A 23468-nucleotide genomic window follows, 5' to 3' on the forward strand; every position below is an offset into this window, starting at 1 on the left:
GATTATAATGTCGTCTATATAGACTAATAAAGCAATCACTTCCCCTGAAGATGAGTGTTTCACAAACAAAGTGTGATCGCCTTGGCTCTGTTTATATCCCAGCTTGAGCATTACCTTGGTGAACCTTCTAAACCAGGCTCTTGGAGACTATTTTAGTCCATATAGTGCCTTTTTTAACCTGCATACCGCCTACCCTATATTTGAAGCGAATCCTGGTGGGACATCCATATAAACTTCCTCCTTAAGGTCACCATGCAAAAACATATTTTAAATGTCAAACAATTATAATTTTCAGCCTCGAATGAAAGCCAATGACAACAATACTATTACGGTGTTCATTTTCGCAACAGGAGCAAATGTCTCCAGGTAGTCGATTCCATATGTTTGAAAATATCCTTTAGCAAATAATCTTGTTTTGTACCTCTCTAATGAGCCATATGACTTGTATTTCACTGTAAACACCCATCTACATCCCAATGATTTCTTCCCTCTCCGTAATTTTACCAAGTCTCATGTCTTGGTCTTCTCGAGTGCTTTCATTTCAACCTACATTGTATTCTTCCAATTCTCGTCTTATAATGCATCGGATTCGGTTTTGGGAATGGAGATGGAGTTTAGGCTAGTAAGAAAGGTTTTGTGGTTGTGAGATAAGTTTTTGTATGACATGAATAGGCCCAAAGGGTGTTTTGTGCATGCTCTAGTTCATTTTCTATTTGCAATGGAAAAATCATAATCACTTTGATATGAATTTTCAGTTTCATTGTTTTGATTAGAAATATGTTAAGCAATTACCTAGGTTTGTATAGGAGAAAAGGATGATTGACTTGTATTGGTGCCTTCTTTCTTGAATAAACCAGTAAAGGATGGGTAGTATCTTAAACTCTGATCATATGTGTGATGTATGTGCTATGACACGTAATTTTGTACAAGTATACACAATCGATGCAAGTAAAATAGTAGTGAGTGAGTATCGTCTCCACAGAGATTGGAGAGAATTTTTAAGCAAGTTGTAGCAAAAAGGTGTCACTAACTAAATCTAAGTATGTATGTATAATGATATAAACAAGTGAATTAAATGTTGTGGCAGACGATATGTATAATGTGTATTGAATTGTTGTGGAAAGTAGTGGAGTGAAATTGCTGTGGCGAAAGTTTGACAAAATTGTAAAAGTGAGCTGAAGAAAAGTTTATGTAACTTGCAAAAGTATTCTGAAGCAAAAGTAAATTGAACTCTGGAAAATGAGATAAGACTGAAAACCTCACACAATCAAGCTTCTCAAGGGGTAATTGGATGGATTTGCTATGACAATAAATATTCAGTGTCTAGAATGGTCTTTTCTCCTATGAGTATATTGCCTGATAGGATTTGCTGAAAATGCTCCTAAACTATCTCTAGCAAGGAATTTGATAAAACTAGTGCTACAACAATACCTCTCAGTGTGAACTGCAACACTAGCCTATCGAGTAAGTCTTATCCCTTTTAGTTGTTTAAAACCCTATCTTTATCTCCAAGGCAGATTAGAACCTCACCATCCTGTTTTTGGCTCATTTGCTCATGTAGATCTAGCCTAGCTCTCTCGATACTATACATCTATGTTATAGCAAACGAAAATCTCTCAAAAGATCTTACAATGCTAAGCATATAAATTAAAAGAAATGGGCAAAACAACAGTTAAACATAAAAACATCTAACTATTCATTAACACAAAATAAAATCAACCAAAATAAATCCAACATCAAATAATTTAGTTCATGGCATGGCTAAGTTCATCCATGATCATTTGAGTTAAGTACAAGCCCAAATAAGATAAGAAAATAGAAACACAAGGAGAAGAATACTCCCAATGAGTTGTGTCGTGACACTTAGCTCCACCGCCATGCACCACCTTAGCAAGCTAGCCTCTCTCAAGATCCTAGCTGTTACCCCTTTGAAGCTCGACTATGGAGGAAACCATAAAAAAGGGGTTGAAGGAGGAAGGAAATTAAGGTTGGTTCCAGTCGTCTTTCTCTCTTAGATCACCTCCCAAAGATCCTTAAAATGTAGGGTACCTTTTGTATTTATAGAGGGGAATTTTTCTAGGGTTTTGGGCCCTAAATTGCTTTTGTACCATAGGTGTCACCATTTTCACATGAATGGGCGGTTGGCTAGCAGGTGGTCCTAAAAAATGGTAGCAAGGGAGGTGTGTAACACCCATAACCCGTATAATTATACCTATACAGATTATAGATGTCACCCGAATTTCTAAAACCATTTTACAATTCAAAAGCGATTTAAAATTTATTTACTTAAAATGGTAAATGATATTATATAAATATCATATCGTATGAATTGTGTTTCATTAAAACAAATTTAAAACAAAATATTTTTTTTATGAATAGTGAATAGTGAATAGTAACAGTGAACAATACCCGTGAACAGTGAATAGTATACCGATGCACTGCTACAGTACATGAACAGTGTACCGATGCACAAAAACATCGAATTATAATTGTGTATCGATGCACTGCTACAGTAACTACTACAGTAATTTCCGAAAAATACATATAAATCTCATAAAAACTTAACCTCTCATCACTATAAAATTTACCATTTTGTTTCCAAATTTATTCAACAAAACAAATTGAACATTATTAATTACATGCCACTATCTAAATCAAATTCCATCATAGGATGTCTCACTGATATTGAAATATACCTTCGATAATGTCACTTTGAACTCTTTATTTCACTACTTGCTTTTTACCTACGCGTGAAAATCATCACACGCTAAGTATAAACTTAGTGAGACAATTTAAAACAATAATCAGTGCAATACAATTCATGCATGATTTTCAATGTAAAAATCAAAATGTCATTTTATCATGTTACTAGCATATCCAATATTTTTCCATGATCAAAATAAGATAAAATCTCTTACCCTTTATCCCATAAGCTCGTAAGCTTATTTTACCAAAATACTTACCATTTAATCCCATAAGCTCGTAAGCTTATTTTACCAATATACTTGCCATTATTCCATAAGCTCGTAAGCTTATTTTTCCAGTTTATTATTTATTAACCAATAAACCATAAATCATAACCCATAGTATAATTGTATGAGGAACCCGGTATAAGAGTCAAATATTGCACTGAAGTGCTGAGGTCAAGCTTTTCTCACCTAATAATGCACCGTAGTGCTGAGGTCGGGATTTACCCACCTAGTACACCGTAGTGTTTGTATTGTGTCTTCACTAAACACTAAGGCCTGCACTATGTGCCTTCTCTAGACACTCTAGTGCTACCTAATATGCAACTGCTAGACTCTATGGCATGCCATTAATACCACTGAACCTCAATAACATACTTGGGCATATAGTCAATTTTATTTGATTCATCCATGGCAAAGTATATTAATCCATTTAACATTGGGAAATTCATACCCGCAATATCATTTATGATAAAAATCATATATGTTCATGATAACATCATATGCAAAAATCAGTGATCAATGCATTTTATATTCAACCTTTGACATATTTAGAATATGTCAAATATATGATAAATGACATAATATCATGTTGTTATAAACAAGGTTGACTTATCGTAAGTCTTCATGATGATGTATAAAATATCCATGTATAATTTCATGCATGTATTGCACTCACCTTGACACTTTATAATTTTCCCAAATATTTGTGCCTCACTATTGTCCACAATAAATCCACTTGACTTGCTTCAATCGCAAATCAATCATAATCTGTATAATTCCCAAATTCATAATAATATATATGTTAGTATTGTACTAACATAAACATATCTCAAAATACCTCCATAATATAATTAAACTCATTTTTTTTTATCAAAATACCCAATACTTAATAATTCCTTTTTAATATTGGAACCAACTTTTCCAATTTACACAAAAACCCATCAATTTTCCATATTCAGACAACTCGCACTACCTTTAAAGAAACAGTATTTTGTATTGATATACACATTGGAATTTAATTATGTTTATTCCATTGAAAACTATACTTGAATATGAATCTATCCATATAAAGAACTCATTCTAATTCATTTTGTACAATGTTTGGTGAATTTTTAAAGTTGATCAACAGAATCTGTTTTGTAGAATCTGCTGTCCGAATTTTCTGACCTTTCCTCGGTTAAAAATTAATATATTTTTGTATACACCTTGAAATTGATCCCCGTTTGTTTTAAACGAAACTAGATCGATATATGAACACAAATATATATAAAAATAACCTCGAAATTATTTTTATATAATTTATAGTGAATTTTTGAACCTACTGCCATATTCAAAATCCAAACTGTTAATTATCCAAAAAAAAATCCAAACTGTTTTCTTTAACTTCATTCTTATGTTCTTCATCAATTCTTACAACCAATTCTTTAAAATCACTTAACTCTTCACAACCCATAAAACACAAGAACCCCTTCATCAACTCAAGATGAACTTGAACACTAACAATATTATCATACAATATTGGTATCAAATGATATCGTTTTTCACATATAACAATTTTCTATTTTCAGCATACTTAAAATCCTAAGAAAAATGATTGAAATTTGAGTTGAAGTTTTCTCTCACCTGGTAAGAACACCCATGGCAGCTTGGAGAAGAAGATGAGCAAATTTTGTTGAAATGTAGTGAACATTTCATCTTAATTTATCTTATATTCCACTTAAATAAATAAAATATTCATTTAATTGGGATAAGACCAAATCACCCTTAATGAATCTTTTTATTTACCATAAAACAATGACAACTCATCCTTATCATCTTTCAAAGTCAAAGATGAATTAATTTGACTTTAATTTCTGAAATTTTCCATGAAATTTCAAAACTTGCGTTTTAGTCTCTCAATTCCACTATTTCGGTTAAATCTAAAAATTGCACATTTCCAAACCAAATTTCTCTGATCCAAAATATTAAAATAATATTTCCAACCATTTTATAACATCCTTCAACTTTTTGTAAAATTCCAATTCGATCTGAATTTATCGATCTGAATTTATCGATTCTTTACCGGCTTTAACCATTTCTAATTTTTCTTTACTAAAATTCCAAATTCACAAATATGATTTCCATAAAACTCCACTCTCAAGAGTAAACCATCTATTTATGGAGTAAAATTCTTTTTAGGAAATTATCACGTAATTCCCTAAATGTTTTCCTAATTTTCTACTTTGACCATCAAACTTTCCAAATTTTCATTTTGGTCATTATCTAAATTTTTGGGGTATTACAATTCTCCCCTCCTTAAGAAAATTCGTCCTCGAATTTTAATACTTTCTATTAAAACACTAACTATAGACCTTCTTGTCTTGCCAACTTCTTAAATTCCGATTTTTCTCCTTATTTTGAGAATTTCGTGAAGATCATGCTAATCATTAGATTTGGAAACTGTTTAATCCAAATCTTCAAATTGATATGAAAATATCTACACATTTTCATATCATACTCTCTTTTCCAAGTAATGTCCTCGACATTATGATTTTGCTAAATCACTTTGACTAGAGAAATCATCTTGTTACGCAGTTCTTTAATTTCTCGAGCTAAGATCCAAATTAATTCTTCTTCATAAATCAAATCTAGTCAGATCGCAATTTCCTCTTATGAAATGACATATAAAAGCTCTGATAGATACTTTCTAAGCATCGACACATAAAAAAATATTGTGTACTTTGTCCAACTCTGGATCTCAATTACCTCCATAGTTAATGCTAATTGATAAGCCATCAATTCAACTCTTTTTAATATCTCATAAGGTCCAATAAATCTTAGACTTATTTTTCCTTTGCGTTTTGGGCGCAAAATATTTTTCCAAGGAAATACTTTAAGAAAAACTTTATCACCTTCATGAATTTCAGTCTCTTTTCGCTTCAAGCCTGCATAAGACTTTTTCCTATCAAATGCCATCTTGAGATTTTCTTGAATTATCTGTACTTTATCATAAACCTCTTTCAATAAATCTAGGCCAACAAAATTTTGATCTATTAACTCGAACCAATTCAATGGTGTTTGACATATTCTCCCATATAAAGCTTCATACTGAGTCATCTTATTACTCAAGTGATAACTGTCATTATAGAAAAATTCTACTAAAATCAAATATTTTTCCTTTCCCATGATTCCTTGGAATCAATCACACATGCCCTCAGCATATCTTCTAATATATGAATAGTACTTTCAGACTTAACATCCGTCTGTGGATGAAAGTCGTACTGAAATTCAATCAAGTACCCAAAACTTTATGCAAATATTTCCAAAATCTTAAAGTGAACTTTGGATCCCTGTCAGATATAATGGACACTGATACTCCTTGTAATCGAACTATTTTCTTGATATACAACTCTGGAATAGAAATCAATTGCAACAATTACAAAAGCACTTTATGCTCAGTTGTTACTTGTTGACATGTCAAACATGAAGCAACAAACTTAGTAATGTTTCTTTTCATATCTGTCATTTTTCTTTTGTAGCTCTATTATCCTATCTAAAAGCATCAATTTTTTTCAACCAATAGTGCGCCATTTTCTTTCAACAATAGCCGCACATCCATAGCTCTCAAAGATGCAAAAGTTTTCCGACTAAGTGCATTTGCTACAACATTTGTCTTACCTGAATGATAATCAATGATCAAATCATAGTCCTTTAAAAGTTCTATCCATCTTCGTTATCTCAAATTGAGCTCTTTTTGAGTCAACAAATATGTCAAACTCTTATAATCCGTGTAGATTTGGCATCTCTCACAATGACGCCAAATCTTTAGAGCAAAACAACTGCTGCTAACTTAAGATCATGAGTAGAATAATTCCTCTCATGCATCTTTAATTATCGATAAACATAGGCTACCACCTTGCCTTCTTGCATAAGGACACAACCCAAACCATTATGAGATGTATCACTATACACCACATACTCTTTTTCCGATTCCGGTTGTACCAACACCGGTGCTTCCGTTAAAATGTTCTTTAAAGATTTAAAACTCTCTTGACATTTCTCAGTCCAAGCAAATGAAATATCCTTTATCAAGAGCTTGGTCAAAGGATAAGCAACCATCAAAAAGTTTTTTTTACAAACCTTCGATAATAACCAACAAGTCCCAAAAACTTTGGACCTCTGAACATTCTTTGGAGGTTTCCACTCCAATATTGCTTGAATTTTTATTATTATTTTTTTATACCTTCCGTCGAGACAAAATAACCAATAAAAGTAACTTCTAACAGCCAAAACTTATACTTTGATAGTTTAGCATATAACTTTTTATCCTTAAGTATCTCGAGAACAGTACAAAGATAAACATCATGTTCTATATTTGTATTCGAGTATACCCAAATGTCATAAATACATACCACCTCCAATTAATCCAAGTAAATTTGAAATACTCGATTAATCAAATCTATGAATATTGCAAGAGCATTTTTCAAACCAAACGACATTATTACGAACTCGTAGTGTCCATACCGTATTCTGAAAACTATCTTTGGAACATCTTCCTCTTTAATATTTAACTGGTGATATCCCATTCGAATATCAATTTTAGAAAACATTGATGCTCCTTTTAAGCTGATCAAACAAGTCATCAATCCTCAAAATAGGATATTTTTTCTTCATAGTTACTTTGTTTAACTATCGATAATTTATGCATAATCACACAAATCCATTTTTTTTATAAACAATATTGGTTTACCCCAAGGTATAATACTTGATCTAAAGAATCCTCCATCTAGCAGTTCTTGCAATTGGTTCTTTATTCTCTTAACTCAATCGCAAGCATTCGATATGAATCCATAGATACATGATTAATACCTTGATAACCATCAATATTAAATTTCACCTCTCCATCTGGAGGTAACCCAAATAATAAATCTAAAAAAACATATGGAAATTCCCAAGTTATGGAAATAGCATATGATCTTGCTTCAAATACTTGAGTATCTATCACCTTAGCTAGAAAAGCTATGCATCCTTTTTACATCATCTTAATCATAACCATTGTTGATATCACTTTAGTGACAATTTCACTTTTTTCATCAATCATTAAAGAATTTTAATTTCTCCGCATTTTTTTTAAATTAATCGCTTCATGCGACCATTAACCCAACCTTAAAGAAAAGACAATCAACTCATGATCAAAATGATCTTAAACTCATTAATGATAATCCCATAAGATTCACCAGTAACATAAACTCCTGAATCTTTATCGGACATTTACTATTTGTCCATCTAACACTTGTATCATGACCGTGACCTATGGGTCTTCCTTTATAATATCACTCGATATCAAGTAGAATTGAATATTTCTAGTTTTTAATTCCTTATTTCATCTTAAGGAAATCTGTATAACTTTTCCAAATCCAGATATAATATTTTCGAATAGTTGAAACATTTTCCAACTCTAATGAAAGTTTCAGTGTTCACTTCGTTCAATAAGAAAACTTGACAATTTGTAGCAATAACTTCATAATAGTTAATTCTAAATTCACACTAGTAAACAAATTTACTCTTTTTCTTATCATTACGAACTTGTCACTTTTCGAGTTCTTGAGAATCTATCTCAATCTAAACAATATTTTCATTACAACATGGAATAGTTAGACAATCTATTTTCTCATATTTACCTTCACAAGGTAACTCTATCTAATTTTATGGACTTGAAATCTATTCTCAATCCAACTCATAATCATTTGATTCACTAATAACTCAACTTTTTGTAAACTTTTAGCGTACAACTTATTACCGCTTATTTATTTCCTCTTACCCAATCAACAATGCTTTAAACAATTTAATGCTCAGCTTAAATATTTCTCACTTATTTAAGTTTACCTGGAGAACCTCAAAATCATCACTAGATTCAGAAATCTCCTCTGGATCCCCATCCAATTCAACTTTTCTTGTAAGTCATTCAAACTTTTTAACTAATTCTTCCAATTCATAAACTTTGTTAAAAACTGGGCATTCTTCCATAAACTGGAGAAAATCCCTAACAACCTCCACACTTCTAAGGTGTTTTACATTGGTCATATCGGTCCCTTTTTGTGTCGAATTCAATCTCAACCTTCTTTTTCAATATTTTCGAATTTCTTACCTTTGTCTTTAATTCCAATATTTGAACATAGTCAGAATCATCATACTTTAGTAAAGAATAACTTTACTCCCTATAAGCATCATCACAGTATATATACAACTATCAATAACTTTTGACATCCTAGTGGCATGTATACACTTTTTAACTCAAAACAACCTTAGTTTATTCCTAGAATCGGCTAAACATGTAGCTCTGATGCCAATAAATGTAATACCCATAACCCGTATAATTATACCTATACATATTATAGATGTCACCCGAATTTCTAAAACCATTTTACAATTCAAAAGCGATTTAAAATTTATTTACTTAAAATGGTAAATGATATTATATAAATATCATATCATATGAATTGTGTTTCATTATAACAAATTTAAAACAAAAGATTTTTTTATGAATAGTGAATAATGAACAGTAACAATGAACAGTACCCGTGAATAGTGTATCGATGCACTGCTACAGTACGTGAACAATATAACGATGCACAAAAACATCAAATTATAATTGTGTATCGATGCACTGCTACAGTGCATCGATGCACTACTACGGTAACTACTACAGTAATTTTCGAAAAATACATATAAATCTCATAAAAATTTAACCTTTCATCACTATAAAATTTACCATTTTGTTTCTAAATTTATTCAACAAAACAAATCAAACATTATTAATTACATGCCACTATCTAAATCAAATTCCATCATAGGGTGTCTTACTAATATTGAAATATACCATCGATGCTTGATGTCACTTTGAACTCTTTATTCCACTACTTGCTTTTTACCTACGCGTGAAGATCATCACACGCTAAGTATAAACTTAGTGAGGCAATTTAAAATAATAATCAGTGCAATACAATTCATGCATGATTTTCAATGTAAAAATCAAAATGTCATTTTATCATGTTAATAGCATATCCAATATTTTTCCATGATCAAAATAAGATAAAATCTCTTACCCTTTATCCCATAAGCTCGTAAGCTTATTTTACCAATATACTTACCATTATTTCATAAGCTCGTAGGCTTATTTTTCAGTTTATCATTTATTAACCAATAAACCATAAATCATAGCCCATAGTATAATTGTATGATGAACCCCGTATAGGAGCCAAATATTGTATCGAAGTGTTGAGGTTGAGCTTTGCTCACCTAATAATGCACCGTAGTGCTGAGGTCGGGATTTACCCACATAGTACACCGTAGTGTTTGTATTGTGTCTTCACTAGACACTAAGGCCTGCACTATGTGCCTTCTATAGACACTCTAGTGCTACCTAATATGCAGCTGCTAGACTCTATGACATGCCATTAATACCACTGAACCTCAATAACATACTTGGGCATATAGTCAATTTTATTTGATTCATCCATGGCAAAGTATATCAATACCATTTAACATTGGGCAGTTCATATCCGCAATATCATTCATGATAAAAATCATATATGTTCATGATAACATCATATGCAAAAATCAGTGATCAATGCATTTTATATTCAACCTTTGACATATTTAGAATATGTCAAATATATGATAAATGACATAATATCATGTTGTTATAAACAAGGTTGACTTATCGCAAGTCTTCATGATGATGTATAAAATATCCATGTATAATTTCATGCATGTATTGCACTCACCTTGACACTTTATAATTTTCCCAAATATTTGTGCCTCACTATTGTCCACAATAAACCCACTTGACTTGCTTCAATCGCAAATCAATCATAATCTGTATAATTCCCAAATTCATAATAATATATATGTTAGTATTGCACTAACATAAATGTATCCCAAAATAACTCCATAATATACTTGAACTCATTTTTTTTATCAAAATACTCAATACTTAATAATTCCTTTTTAATATTGGAACCAACTTTTCCAATTTACACAACAACCCATCAATTTTCCATATTCAGACAACTCGCACTACCTTTAAAGAAACAATATTCTGTATTGATATACACACTGGAATTTAATTCCGTTTATTCCATTGAACACTATACTCGAATATGAATCTATTCATATAAAGAACTCCTTCTAATTCATTATGTACAATTTATGGTGAATTTTTAAAGTTGATCAACATAATCTGTTTTGCAGAATCTGCTGTCCGAAATTTCTGACCTTTCCTCGGTTAAAAATTTATATCTTTTTGTATACACCTTGAAATTGATCCCCGTTTATTTTAAACGAAACTAGATCGATATATGAACACAAATATATATAAAAATAACCTTGAAATTATTTTTATATAATTTCTGGTGAATTTTCGAACCTACTGCCAGATTCAAAATCCAAATTGTTAATTATCCAAAAAAATAATCCAAACTGTTTTCTTTAACTTCATTCTTATGTTCTTAATCAATTCTTTAAAATCACTTAACTCTTCATAACCCATAAAACACAAGAACCCCTTCATCAACTTAAGATGAACATGAACACTAACAATATTATCATGCAATATTGGTATCAAATGATAGCGTTTTTCACATATAACAATTTTCTATTTTCAACATACTCAAAATACTAAGAAAATTGCTTGAAATTTGATTTGAAGTTTTCTCTCACCTTTGAAGAACACCCACGGCAGCTTAGAGAAGAAGATGAGCAAATTTTGTTCAAATGTAGTGAACATTTCATCTTAATTTATATTATATTCCACTTAAATAAATAAAATATTCATTTAATTAGGATAAGACCAAATCACCCTTAATGAATCTTCTTATTTACCATAAAACCATGACAACTCATCCTTATCATCTTTCAAAGTCAAAGATGAATTAATTTGACTTTAATTTCTGAAATTTCCCATGAAATTTCAAAAATTGCATTTTAGTCACTCAATTTCACTGTTTCGGTTAAACCTAAAAAACATTTCCAAACCAAATTTATCTGATCCAAAATATTAAAATAATATTTCCAACCATTTTATAACATCCTTCAACTTTTTGTAAAATTCTAATTCGATCTGAATTTATCGATTCCTTACCGGCTTTAACCATTTCTAATTTTTCTTTACTAAAATTCCAAATTCACAAATATGATTTCCATAAAACTCCACTCTCAAGAGTAAACCATCTATTTATGGAATAAAATTCTTTTTAAGAAATTATCACTTAATTTCTAAACTTTTTCCCAATGTTCTACTTTGACCATCAAACTTTCCAAATTTTCATTTTGGTCATTATCTAAATTTTTGGGGTATTACACACTGAGTCATGTGTGGCTGAACAACTTGGCATTGATATTTTTTCTATTTTGTCTTTTCTGCTCCAAATTATGTTGTCCACATTTGATGCGACATTTCTTTCTCCAAAAAGCTATAATATCCATCCAACATTTGTTGTGGCATTTCTTTCAACTTTTCTTCTCTATAATGCTACAACAACCACATCTTCTCTTTAAGCTTTCCTCACCTGTACAACACCATAATAGCAAGACCTTTCCCCTCGGCAGCATCGATTTTTAACAAATAAATGTTGCAGCAAGACATTACCACCAAATACAACTACATGACCCTAAATACAATCTAAATGCTATGACATGGGCTTTTAAACAAACAATAACCTAAGAAAGAAAGGCACAAAATACATCCTTTTTACAGGATTATCACACCCCCAAACTTAAGTTATTATTTTTCCTCAAGCAATAAATAATGATTAGCAGAAAATAATGTGCCTATGGAAAAAGTTGAGTCAAGGAAGTAATGTTGGGATAAAATTTCAGCCCTCAGAATTAATTGGCTTCAACATACTAGACAAGCCATGATATCAAGAACGTTTCCCTAGAGCAAGTTCCTTTGCATATGTGTGCGCATGATTGTATTTAATTTATGCTTAACAAAGTTAGAAAATTTCTAGGTAAGTTCTCTATTCTACTTTAGCATTTTTTTACCATTTAAGTTAACATAAATTAATTTTGTTTTTGCACTGCTACGATGGGAGTCAGCCTATCACAACTACCATCCCACACTTTAGATGAATTGGAGAAAACAATTCATCCCTAAGCTAGTCATGCAAAGTCATCACGTGACTACTTTCATTAACTCATATGCTACAGCTGTTATCCCACAATATTAGTGCAAATGCTTAACTATGGACAATAGCTCCCCCAAACTTGAAGGTTGCATTATCCTCAATGCACGAAAACTAAAGTAATTAAACTAAACTACATGAATGCAAATGCAAAAAGAGGTACCTTATTGTGGTGGTGGTGACATCTTACTTCTCGAATGCCTAGTGCATCGTTTCTTCATGTGGATTCTTTAAGTTTGGCCTCGTGGATGGTCTTAAATGGTGTTGTGGATTCAAATGCCGTAGTAGACGCATGCACTCCCAGATAACCTCTTCAAGTGATGTCTAGTCATGGGCAGGTCTATAGGCTGTGGTAGAACAGGTAAGGGGTTCTCCTAGGCTTCATCAGAAGATTCAGACACTGCTTCCTCATCGGTATAGCCTTCTCCCCAAGCTTCCATGTGTCCAAGGATGAACTAAAAGACAAGCTAGGGTTAAAATCAAACTGGAAAAAAAACTGTTAAGTTGAAACAATTTGTTTATAAACAAACTACGAAAATAAAAATATATAGCGAAAAATTTTGAAAAGCAGATGGTGCAAACTCTTAAATGTCATGGAGGACAAATGCTGACTTATCTCGCAAGATTGGGGCTCTAGTATACACCTTGAGGCGTTGGTCATTCACTTTAAAAATTGATCCATCGTCCAGGTTCTTGATGTCCACAACTTCATGTGGGTACACGTAGTGAACTTAGAAAGATCTAGACCATCGAGACTTAAGCTTACCTGGGAAGAGTTTCAGTCTAGAGTTGTATAGGAGGAATTTTTGGCCTTCATAAAATTGTTGCGGTAGAAGATTTTTGTCATGCTAATGTTTGGTCTTCTCTATGTACAGTCGGGCATTCGCATAAGCTTGGGCACAAAATTCCTCTATTTCATTTAGCTCTAGCAATCTTTTTTTAAGGGCAAGCTGGGCATCCAAGTCGAACTTCTTGATTGCCCAATATGCCTTATTATCTAGCTTAATGAAAAGATGGCATGACTTACCATATACCAGTTTGAAATGTGACATCCCCAGTGGAGTCTTAAAAGCGATGCGATATGCCTAGAGTGCCTCATCGAGCTTCGAGGACCAATCTTTCCTCTTCGGGTTCACCACTTTCTCCAAGATTTGCTTGATCTCTCGATTGGAGACTTCAACTTACTCGTTAGTTTGTGGGTGATATGCTATAGTAATTTTATGTCGCACCTCATACCTCTGCAATGCCTTAGCAATTAACTTATTGTCGAAATGGGTGCCTTTGTCACTTATAATGGCTCTAGGTGCTCTAAATCATGTGAAGATGTTCTTATGAATGAACTTGAGTACGATCTTAGAGTCATTTCTTGGTGTTGCCACAGCTTCAACCCACTTGGACATATACTCCAATGTTAGGAGGATATAAAGATCGCCAAATGATGATGGGAAGAGTCCCATGAAATATATTCCCCACACATCGAAAAGCTCTATCTCCAAAATGTTTTGCAATGGTATTTCATGTCTCTTCAAAATGTTACCAGTGTGTTGGCATCTATCACACACCTTTTAAAATTCATGTGCATCTTTAAAAAGTGTTGGCCAATAGAATCCAAATTGTAGGACCTTTACAGCATTCCTAACACCTCCAAAATGGCCTCCACATAGGGTGTTGTGGCAATGGAATAGAATCTCCTTTTTTTTCTTCTTCAGGGACACACATTCTAATCACTTGATCATCAAATTGCTTGAATAAATAAGGCTCATCCTATTGGTAGTGTCACACATCATGTTTGAACTTCCTTCTGCCCTAGCTATTCAAATGAGGAGGCAAAACACCACTAACAAGAAAGTTAACTATGTCAATATACTACAGAACTACTGCGACAAATAAAATTTTGGGTAAACTACATGAGTGACCACCCAACTATGGTCAAAAATTATTTTGACCATTGATGTTTCAATTTGATCAAACAAACCATCCAACTATTTAAATGATTCAATCGAGCCACTTGTTGTTAACAGTTAACGGAACGTGTGATGTGGCAGTTAAAACCATTTTGGGATAATCACACAATTGTTCCACGTTTCTTATATATTCTTTCAATTTGGTATTCATTTTAATAAATTAAAATAATGACACATGTCATTATTTGATTGAATGACTAAATTTATTTTTAATTTAAAGATTTACTTTCCTCCAACCATAAGGTGACACATGTCACCCTTATGTTGAAATAAAATAAATCAACACATATTTTGGGGAAGGTGAGATTTTAACCCAAGACCCATTGGATGAAATAAGAAGAAGCAAACCATTGGGTCAAGGTATCCATTTGGTTATCTTTATACAACAAACAATATATATCTTGTATCTTAGTAATTTTTTCTTTCAACAACAAATAATATAATTAATAAATAAAATTAAGAATATTTTTATATTAACAAAAAATATGAATATATAAAACATATTAAAATAATAATAAAATATTTTAAGTTGATATATTTAAAAAAATAGATTTTTATTAAAAATATTTTAAATAATTTTTATTTTTAAGTTAAGTTAATATATTTTAAAAATATATATTCGTATTATATTCATATAATAATAAAATATTTTAAGTTAATATAATTTAAAAAAAAATATTTGTATTAAAAATATATTTATATAATTTCTATTTTTAAGTTAATATATTTTAAAAAATATATATTTGTATTATCTTGGTATAATAATAAAATATTTTAAGTTAATATATTTTAAAATATATATATTCATATTATTTTAATATGTTTTATATATTCGTATTTTTTGTTAATGTAAAAAATATTCTTAATTTTTATTTATTAATTATATTATTTGTTGTCTAAAGAAAAAATTGCTAAGATACAAGATATATATTGTTTGTTGTATAAAGATACCCAAATGGATGCTTTGGCCCCATGGTTTGGTTCTTCTCATTTCATCTAAGGGGTCATGGGTTCAAATCTCACCCTCCCCTAAATATGTGTTGATTTATTTTTCTTTCAACCTGAGAGTTACATGTGTGATTATTAAAATGAGTGGCTATACACAATCGATTCCATAGAGATTATAGGGAATTGTTGTGGCAATTAGTGGAGTAAAGTGGATTTGCTATGGCAATAAAAATATTATGTCTATAATGGTCTTTGTTCCTATGAGTATGTTGAAAATGCTTATAAACTATCTCTACAAGTAACCTGATAAAACTAATGCTACAACAATGAACTACAACATTAGCCTATCGAGTAAGTTATATTTCTTTTAGTCACTTAAAACCCTCTTCTTGTCTCTAATGCGGGTTAGAACCTCACCATCCCGGTCTGGCTCCTTTTCTCACGTAGACCTAGCCTAACTCTCTCGATACTACACATCTATGCTATAGAAAATGACAATCTCTCAAAAGCTCTTACAATGCTAAGTATATAAATTAAAAATAATGAGCAAAACAACATTTAAACATAAAACATCTAACCATTCATTAACATAAAATAAAATCAACCGAAACAAATTAACATCAAATATTAGTTCATGGCGTGGTTAAGTTCATCCAAGATCATTTGAGTTAAGTACAAGCCCAAGTAAGATAAGAAAATAGAAACACAAGGAGAAGAACACTCCCAATGAGTTGTGACGTGACATTTAGCTCCACCGTCATGCATCGCCTTAGCAAGCTAGCCTCTCTCAAGGTCCTAATTGCTACCCATTTGAAGCTCAACTATGGAGGAAACTACAAAAAAGGGCTGAAGGAGGAAGGAAATTAAGATTGGTTGCAATCGCCTTTCTCTCTTAGATCACCTCCCAAAGATCCTTAAAATGTAGGGTACCTTTGGTATTTATATAGGGGAATATTTCTAGGGTTTTGGGCCCTAAATTCATTTTATTACCTAGATGTCACCATCTTCACGTGAATGGACGGTTGGCTAGCTGGTGGTCCCAAAAAGTGGTAGCAAGGGCGGTGAGTCACGTATGGCTAGACAACTTGGCATTGATATTTTTGCTATTTTTTCTTTTCTGCTCCAGATTCTGATGTCCACCTTTGTTGTGGCATTTCTTTCTCCATAATGCTACGGCAGTCGTCCAACATTTTCTACGACATTTCTTTCAACATTTCTTCTCCAGAATGCTACAACAATCACATATTCTCCTTAAGCTTTCCTCACCTACACAACACTACAAAGCAAGACCTTTCCCTCAACATCATCGACAAAAAATAAAAATACTGCAGTAAGACATTACTACCAAATGCAACTACATGACCCTAAATGCAATTTAAATGCTATGACATGGCTTTGAAACAAACAATAACCTAAGTAAAAAAAAAGAAGAAAAAATACAACATTTTTACGGGGTTATCAAACCCTTTCTTGTGACTTGAGTGTATTAGGCTTGGCCTCTTCAGGTTGTATAGAATAGGTTGGGCTAGATCAGGTTGTTTGGCATACTGGTTGGTAGGGGAATACTGAGTTGTTGGTTGGAAAACAGTGGCTGGAACTGGAATATCAAGAAGGAAAAATTTGTTGTCCTTATATTCTTTGAATGAAATCTCCCCATGAATATAAGGACAAGTAAAGTAGTTATCTTTTTATAAAAATTGACATCAACAGATACAAAGTTTTTTTTTATGGGAGAATGTTAACATTTGTACTCCCATTGAGTGGAATAATAGCCAATAAAGACACATTTGACTGCCCGTGGATCAAGTTTCCCCCTTTTTTGAGAATGTACTTGGACAAAGGCAACACAATTGAATATTTTGGGATAAGATTATTGGAAGTATTGAAATTGGAAAAAACATTATTTGGTCTTGTATAAGGCTTTGAGACTCAAGGAACTTTGTAGGCAATCTATTTATCATATTAGTTATAGTTAAGATAGCCTACCCAATATTGTTTAGGAACATTTTCTGGAACAATAGGGCCCTTGCGATATCTAGAATGTGACCATTCTTTCTTTTGGCTATACTGGGGTGTGTTAACACAAGATGACTCAAGTATGATGCCTTTTTCTCGAAAATATGGTGAAAAACCTTATTAAAATAGTCTTTGGCATTGTTAAATCTAAAGCTCTTTATTTCAACAGCAAATTGGAGTTTTGGCCATACTGTAAAATGTTTGGAAGGTGGAGCTCACATCAGATTTTTGTTTTAGGAGAAATATCCAAGAAACACAAGAACAATCATCAATAATGGAGACAAACCACTGAGCCCTAAAGATGTTTGAAATAATGGATGGTCCCTAAACATCACTATGAATAAGAGCAAAATGAGTGGATGTTAATTTTTGCTTATTGAAAAATTGGTATGTTTATAAGCAAGTTGATTTATCTTTCGCTTACTAGATCAGATATATCTTTTCCTATAAGTATAATAAGTCAATACATGAAAGACCCAAGAGAATAACATCTAGAAGTATTAAAATGAATCATGAGGTACTTGAAAATGAAAACTGCACATGGATTAATTTTTTGAAAAAAATGAGGATAGAACGATGAGAATTTTTACAGATTCAAGCTCATCAGGAGAGTTTACCGACAAAAGGTCCACTACATGTTATTGTTCATTTGTTTTGGGAAATGTAGTAATTTAGAGAAGTAATAAACAAGCTCTGATGATCATCTCAATTTTCACTCCTCTCTCAATCAGCTAAGTTTCTCACTTTTTGTTCCTTTTTTATGGTTTCTTAGAGAAGTTTAGAAGTAGAGTTTAGGGCTATGACACTTGCAATTTGCGAAGGAATTTTTTTATAATGACTACTAGATGAGCTCGAGTTATGTAACGACAAACACTTTGAACTTCAAAGTTCTAGCAAGTCTTCTATAAGTATCACGAAATATTTGGTTCATTATGACTGAATGAAACATGTAGATATCGATAGAAACTTCATTACCGAGAAGGTGAATAGTGTAGCAGTGAAACTTAACTACGTTTCTGCCAAAAATTAGTTGGCGGACATTCCCACCAAGACACTTCCAAAAATTATTTTTGATGAGATTATATCCAAGCTAGGACTGTAAAATATTTATTCCCCAACTTGAGGGAGAGTGTAAGTTATACGACAAGGGTTATTTTTATGTTAGTAGTTTAGTTCAATTTTAATTCTTAACATATTATGTAGGAGATAGAATAGTTTAAGTAAAACACCAACCTGTTATGTAGGAGACGGAATAGTTTAAGTGAAACACTAACACCTATTTTATAAATATTACTTATTACCTCTGTAAAGAATGTACAATTTTTGTAAATAAAATTCACTTTTTCCAGGAAATTTTCTTTACAATCAATAGAACCTCTATAACATCCTAATTTAATACAAATTGAAGATCGATGAACTATGACGTTACATGGGACAACCGAAGTGGCTAATCCAAAAATTTTATTTTTCTTATTTTTTAAAAAATCTAGTAAAACATCAGTTAAAAGTCATCCACATAATCATAAGATAAAAATATAACATTTTAAGCTTATAGTGACGGGGAGCTTCTAAAAATACATTCAAATTGTTTCAAAATGAGTATTTCAAAATATAATTACGACTCGAATACAAGAAGATCTACAAATAGTACATACTCTCTAAGAAAATCTCAAGACATACTCTGAAGCTTGGGTCGTTATGGAATGTGGATTGTGAGATAAGATTCTCAAATGCTCCTCCTACGATCTTGCGCACGGAAAAAAATTTCGATCACTGAGCTCACAAGCTCAGTGCCACACTAGTAACCTAACTATACTAAATGCGTTCACTATTTAATCATTCTAGTATGCAAAGTCATAAACATACAAGTATCTTAACACGTATACTGAGGTAGGAGTCATGGTGTGGTCGGAGGGTTTCTCTACATCTCGGGATGCACACCCCTCTAGCCTACCTAGGGCGAGATCCGAAATTTCTATAACAAAAATATACACATGGCCGACCAACTCCTTGAGAGTACTTGGGCCATCTACGCTCGTTCAGCAACTGAAGTGCCTTGTGCACTGAGTGAGACATTTCTGAACATTCTAACATACAAGACGATTATCATACTACTAGAGTAACTCGGGTATCCTTATCATTTCCCGAGCGGTCACACAAGACTAGTTTTATGTCTTCCTAATTTATATTATTTCTAGTTATAATTATAATCCTTATTATTGTTCATACTTGCAGTCTTATTAAATAAGCTTTGATGACCTTTGATCCCCCACCAGAATACTTGAGATGAAATGGGTTTCTTACCCAATTCAAGACGAGGGTATCGATACTAGACCCTTTAGTATCAATACTGACCCCTGAGTATCGGTACCAACATGAGGGACCGATACCAAAATAGGCTATTGGAATTCGAGGAGTGCTAATAGCATCGATACCCTTAATTAGGGTATCAATATTGACATATCGGGGTATCAATATTACCCTTAGTGTGGATACCAAATTTGGTTTCGATGTTTAAAAAAATCATCTAAGTATCAATACCCTTACTTAGGATATCGATACCCTCATCATGGTATCGATACTCCCTTGACTATCTGTACCTAAATTGGCTACTAAAATTTAAAACTTAAAAATGGAATTGATACCCCCTTTGACTATTGATACCCTTGGAACAGTATCAATACACTATGAGCTGGTATCGATACTCTTAGCCAAAACACCATATTGTTTTAAGCTACACGAGGAACAATATTAGTACTGTTCATCTAGTACCGATACCCAAACCCAGAAATACCCTATTTTGAGCATGAAAATGTGATCTAATACTACCCATTTGTCCCTCTAAGGCCATCAAACAATGCTTAAGTCTTATGTAAGTTGATAGGGGTCATAAAAAGTCATTTTTATGTTTTATAACACCATAAACTAGAATTTACCATGAACATGATCATATGCTTCATAGACTATTGCAAGCTAAATAAGGGCACTTAGTGATTCACAAATGATAAAAGGAGGATAGAAATGTATTACCTTATTTTTATGCTGTTGAAAATGTCCTCAAATCAACCAAGAACCAACTTCTCTTTGCCCTTGGTTTTGGAACCTTCACTAATCTCTTTCACTAATTATAACAAGGAAAATGAGTTATTAACTCGATTAAGAGACCCAATTGAAGCTAAGAACACTTTCCTACACTCAAGCTTACCAAAAACGAGTTAGAAAGCTCTAGTTTCCTAAACCCCACATATGGTCGTTATGGCCAAACTTTAAGTTTAAGAGCTTGAATGAAAGCTTGAGGTGAGGAGATTATGATTCTTACCTTGGAAATTTCGTACTAAGCTTGTAGGGTTACTAAGTTTTCACCTTTACTAATTGCTTGAAGAAGAAGAAGAAGAAGATGAAGAGAATGGGTAGGAGACAAAAGAATGATAAAAATGAGAGAAAGATGAGAGTGGTTCAGCAAATTACATTACCCTCATTAAAGAAAATCAGCCTTTGGTTGAAAAATGGTATAATAGCCCCTTTAGTTCTTCCTCTTCCATTCAAATATTAAAAATGTTCCTTTTATGATAATATTTGGGCCTAACACGAGCCCAAGCTCAAACCCAAACCCATCCTCAAATGGTCCAAGTTTTCCTATAGATCTAGTGGGCTTATTCAAATCTTCTCGGATTAGCCCAAAACTACCAACCCGAGATTTGGGGCGTTACATCCTCATCAAGAAATTTAAGCTTTTGTTAGACAATTGTTCAAATAAGAACTCCACGGGTTGTTAGCTGTCAAATGGTTTGTTCTATTCTTACAATTCATTACCTATGCAGTTCATTTTTAAGGTGCCTCATGCCTAATATATACTTTCTTTCTACTCTGATTAAATTCAAGATCCCATTAGTTGTTTTCCTTCTCTTCTGACTACGTTGATTCTCAGAAAAGGATACATTTGCAGGAAAAATACGAGAAGGCCTTGGCTTCTAATGTTGAGTTGGAGAAGAGGGTGGTTATGGCAGAATCAATGTTGGAGGCTACCTTGCAATATCAATCTGGCCATCCTAAACCACCAACTTATTCGCAGTAAGAAATGTTTTAAGCGTCTCTCTTCTAATACTCATTGGTTTACATAAGAACAAGAGAATTCTAAATATTAGGATCTGATAAATTTAGAATTAGCTTGGTGGTGATGTGGAAAACTAAGAGAGACATTAAATGCAAAGAGCATATGTACATCAATCCAGCTACAGAAGAAAACTTAAAATTAGATGTTGTTCTACCCTATAGATACCCCTTAGAAATAGAAACAAAGGCTACTCTCCATTGAATTGAGAATTTGGTACGTGGGGCTCTTTGGTTAATGGAAACTGGAAAGTCCTCTTATACACACTCTAAAATGAAAGGGAATGATTCATTTTTCCAAAATATATACTGTTGTATACGTGTATTCTCTTGTAAGGAAATCACAAAAGTGGTTGCATGTTATAGATTTAAAATGTCATCCTATTTTTTAAGGCTGAGATTTTCAATGGCATTTAGAACTCTACTCAACAATAGCGCAATGATACGGTGCGGCTAGAGACTTTGGTTATGCATGTTCTGGGTTATGTTTGCTAAATGGATAGTTTTTAACAAGTTTCCAGATGCATCTACATAGTTATGTCTAACTTTGATAGCATGCTTTTGTAGGACTCGGCCGGACAATCCAGAACGAATGGGGGGCCTATTGTCAATTGGACGCTGGCGTGATAGAAACCAGGTAATTTTTTACGGTGTAATGGTGCTACAATTATTTTTCCATTATATATATGGTTTAGAGTTCAGAAGATGTTACCTATATTTTATACCTTTACTCAGCTACTTCTGTTATGCGGCGCCTAACCTAAGACTAATTTACGGTGGTTTTTAACCTAAAATGTTATCATGTCCGACTTAAAAAGGTATATAATTTGTAATAATTTTGGTTACAATCGAGAATGTTATATTATTGCGGTTTTAACCTAAAATTTTACATAAATACTCTAAAAAGTTATACAATTGATAATAATTTTAGTTACAACTGAGAATGTCTCGACATTAATTTTTAGGTTGCAAGAAGAATAATTATGCAATTTACATGAATTGTTAAGGAAAACATAATATTTTCATTCTCAACATAAAATATTTTCCAGTTTACGCTAAAAAGTTATGTTCTTGATAAGTCTTTTCGGTTATAATCAATTTTTGCCTTTATTTAACTTTATATTAACCTTTATACTCGTCCACCTTTACTCAGAAAGTTTGTAAACGTGAATTTGATATGGCAGGAAAAACTTAATGTCGAAGAGCCCAACTCAAGCAGAACACAAGAAGAAACCAACAGAGAAGGCCAACAGAAGAGCTCTAAATAGGGACAGTCCTGGTGCTGTATTATGCTT

The 23468-nt window shown here is 32.5% G+C and overlaps 1 protein-coding gene across 2 annotated transcripts in view; it reads left to right on the forward strand.

Annotated features, from left to right (window-relative positions):
- The window catches only part of LOC120154647 (EVI5-like protein), a 35013-nt gene extending 11545 nt beyond the window's left edge, over positions 1-23468 (forward strand). The window contains exons 17-19 of one of the 2 annotated variants that reach the window (XM_039166325.1): positions 22010-22134; positions 22741-22810; positions 23358-23468. In XM_039166325.1, coding sequence (XP_039022256.1) covers positions 22010-22134; positions 22741-22810; positions 23358-23441 — 279 coding nt within the window. In that variant the 3' untranslated portion in view covers positions 23442-23468. Of the gene's footprint in view, positions 1-22009; positions 22135-22740; positions 22811-23357 lie in introns of those variants that run through there. The other variant, XR_005518896.1, reaches the window with a different exon arrangement.

Source organism: Hibiscus syriacus, unplaced genomic scaffold (assembly GCF_006381635.1).
Source record: "Hibiscus syriacus cultivar Baekdansim isolate YM2019G1 unplaced genomic scaffold, ASM638163v2 tig00002840_pilon, whole genome shotgun sequence".
NCBI classification, from domain to species: Eukaryota; Viridiplantae; Streptophyta; class Magnoliopsida; order Malvales; family Malvaceae; genus Hibiscus; species Hibiscus syriacus.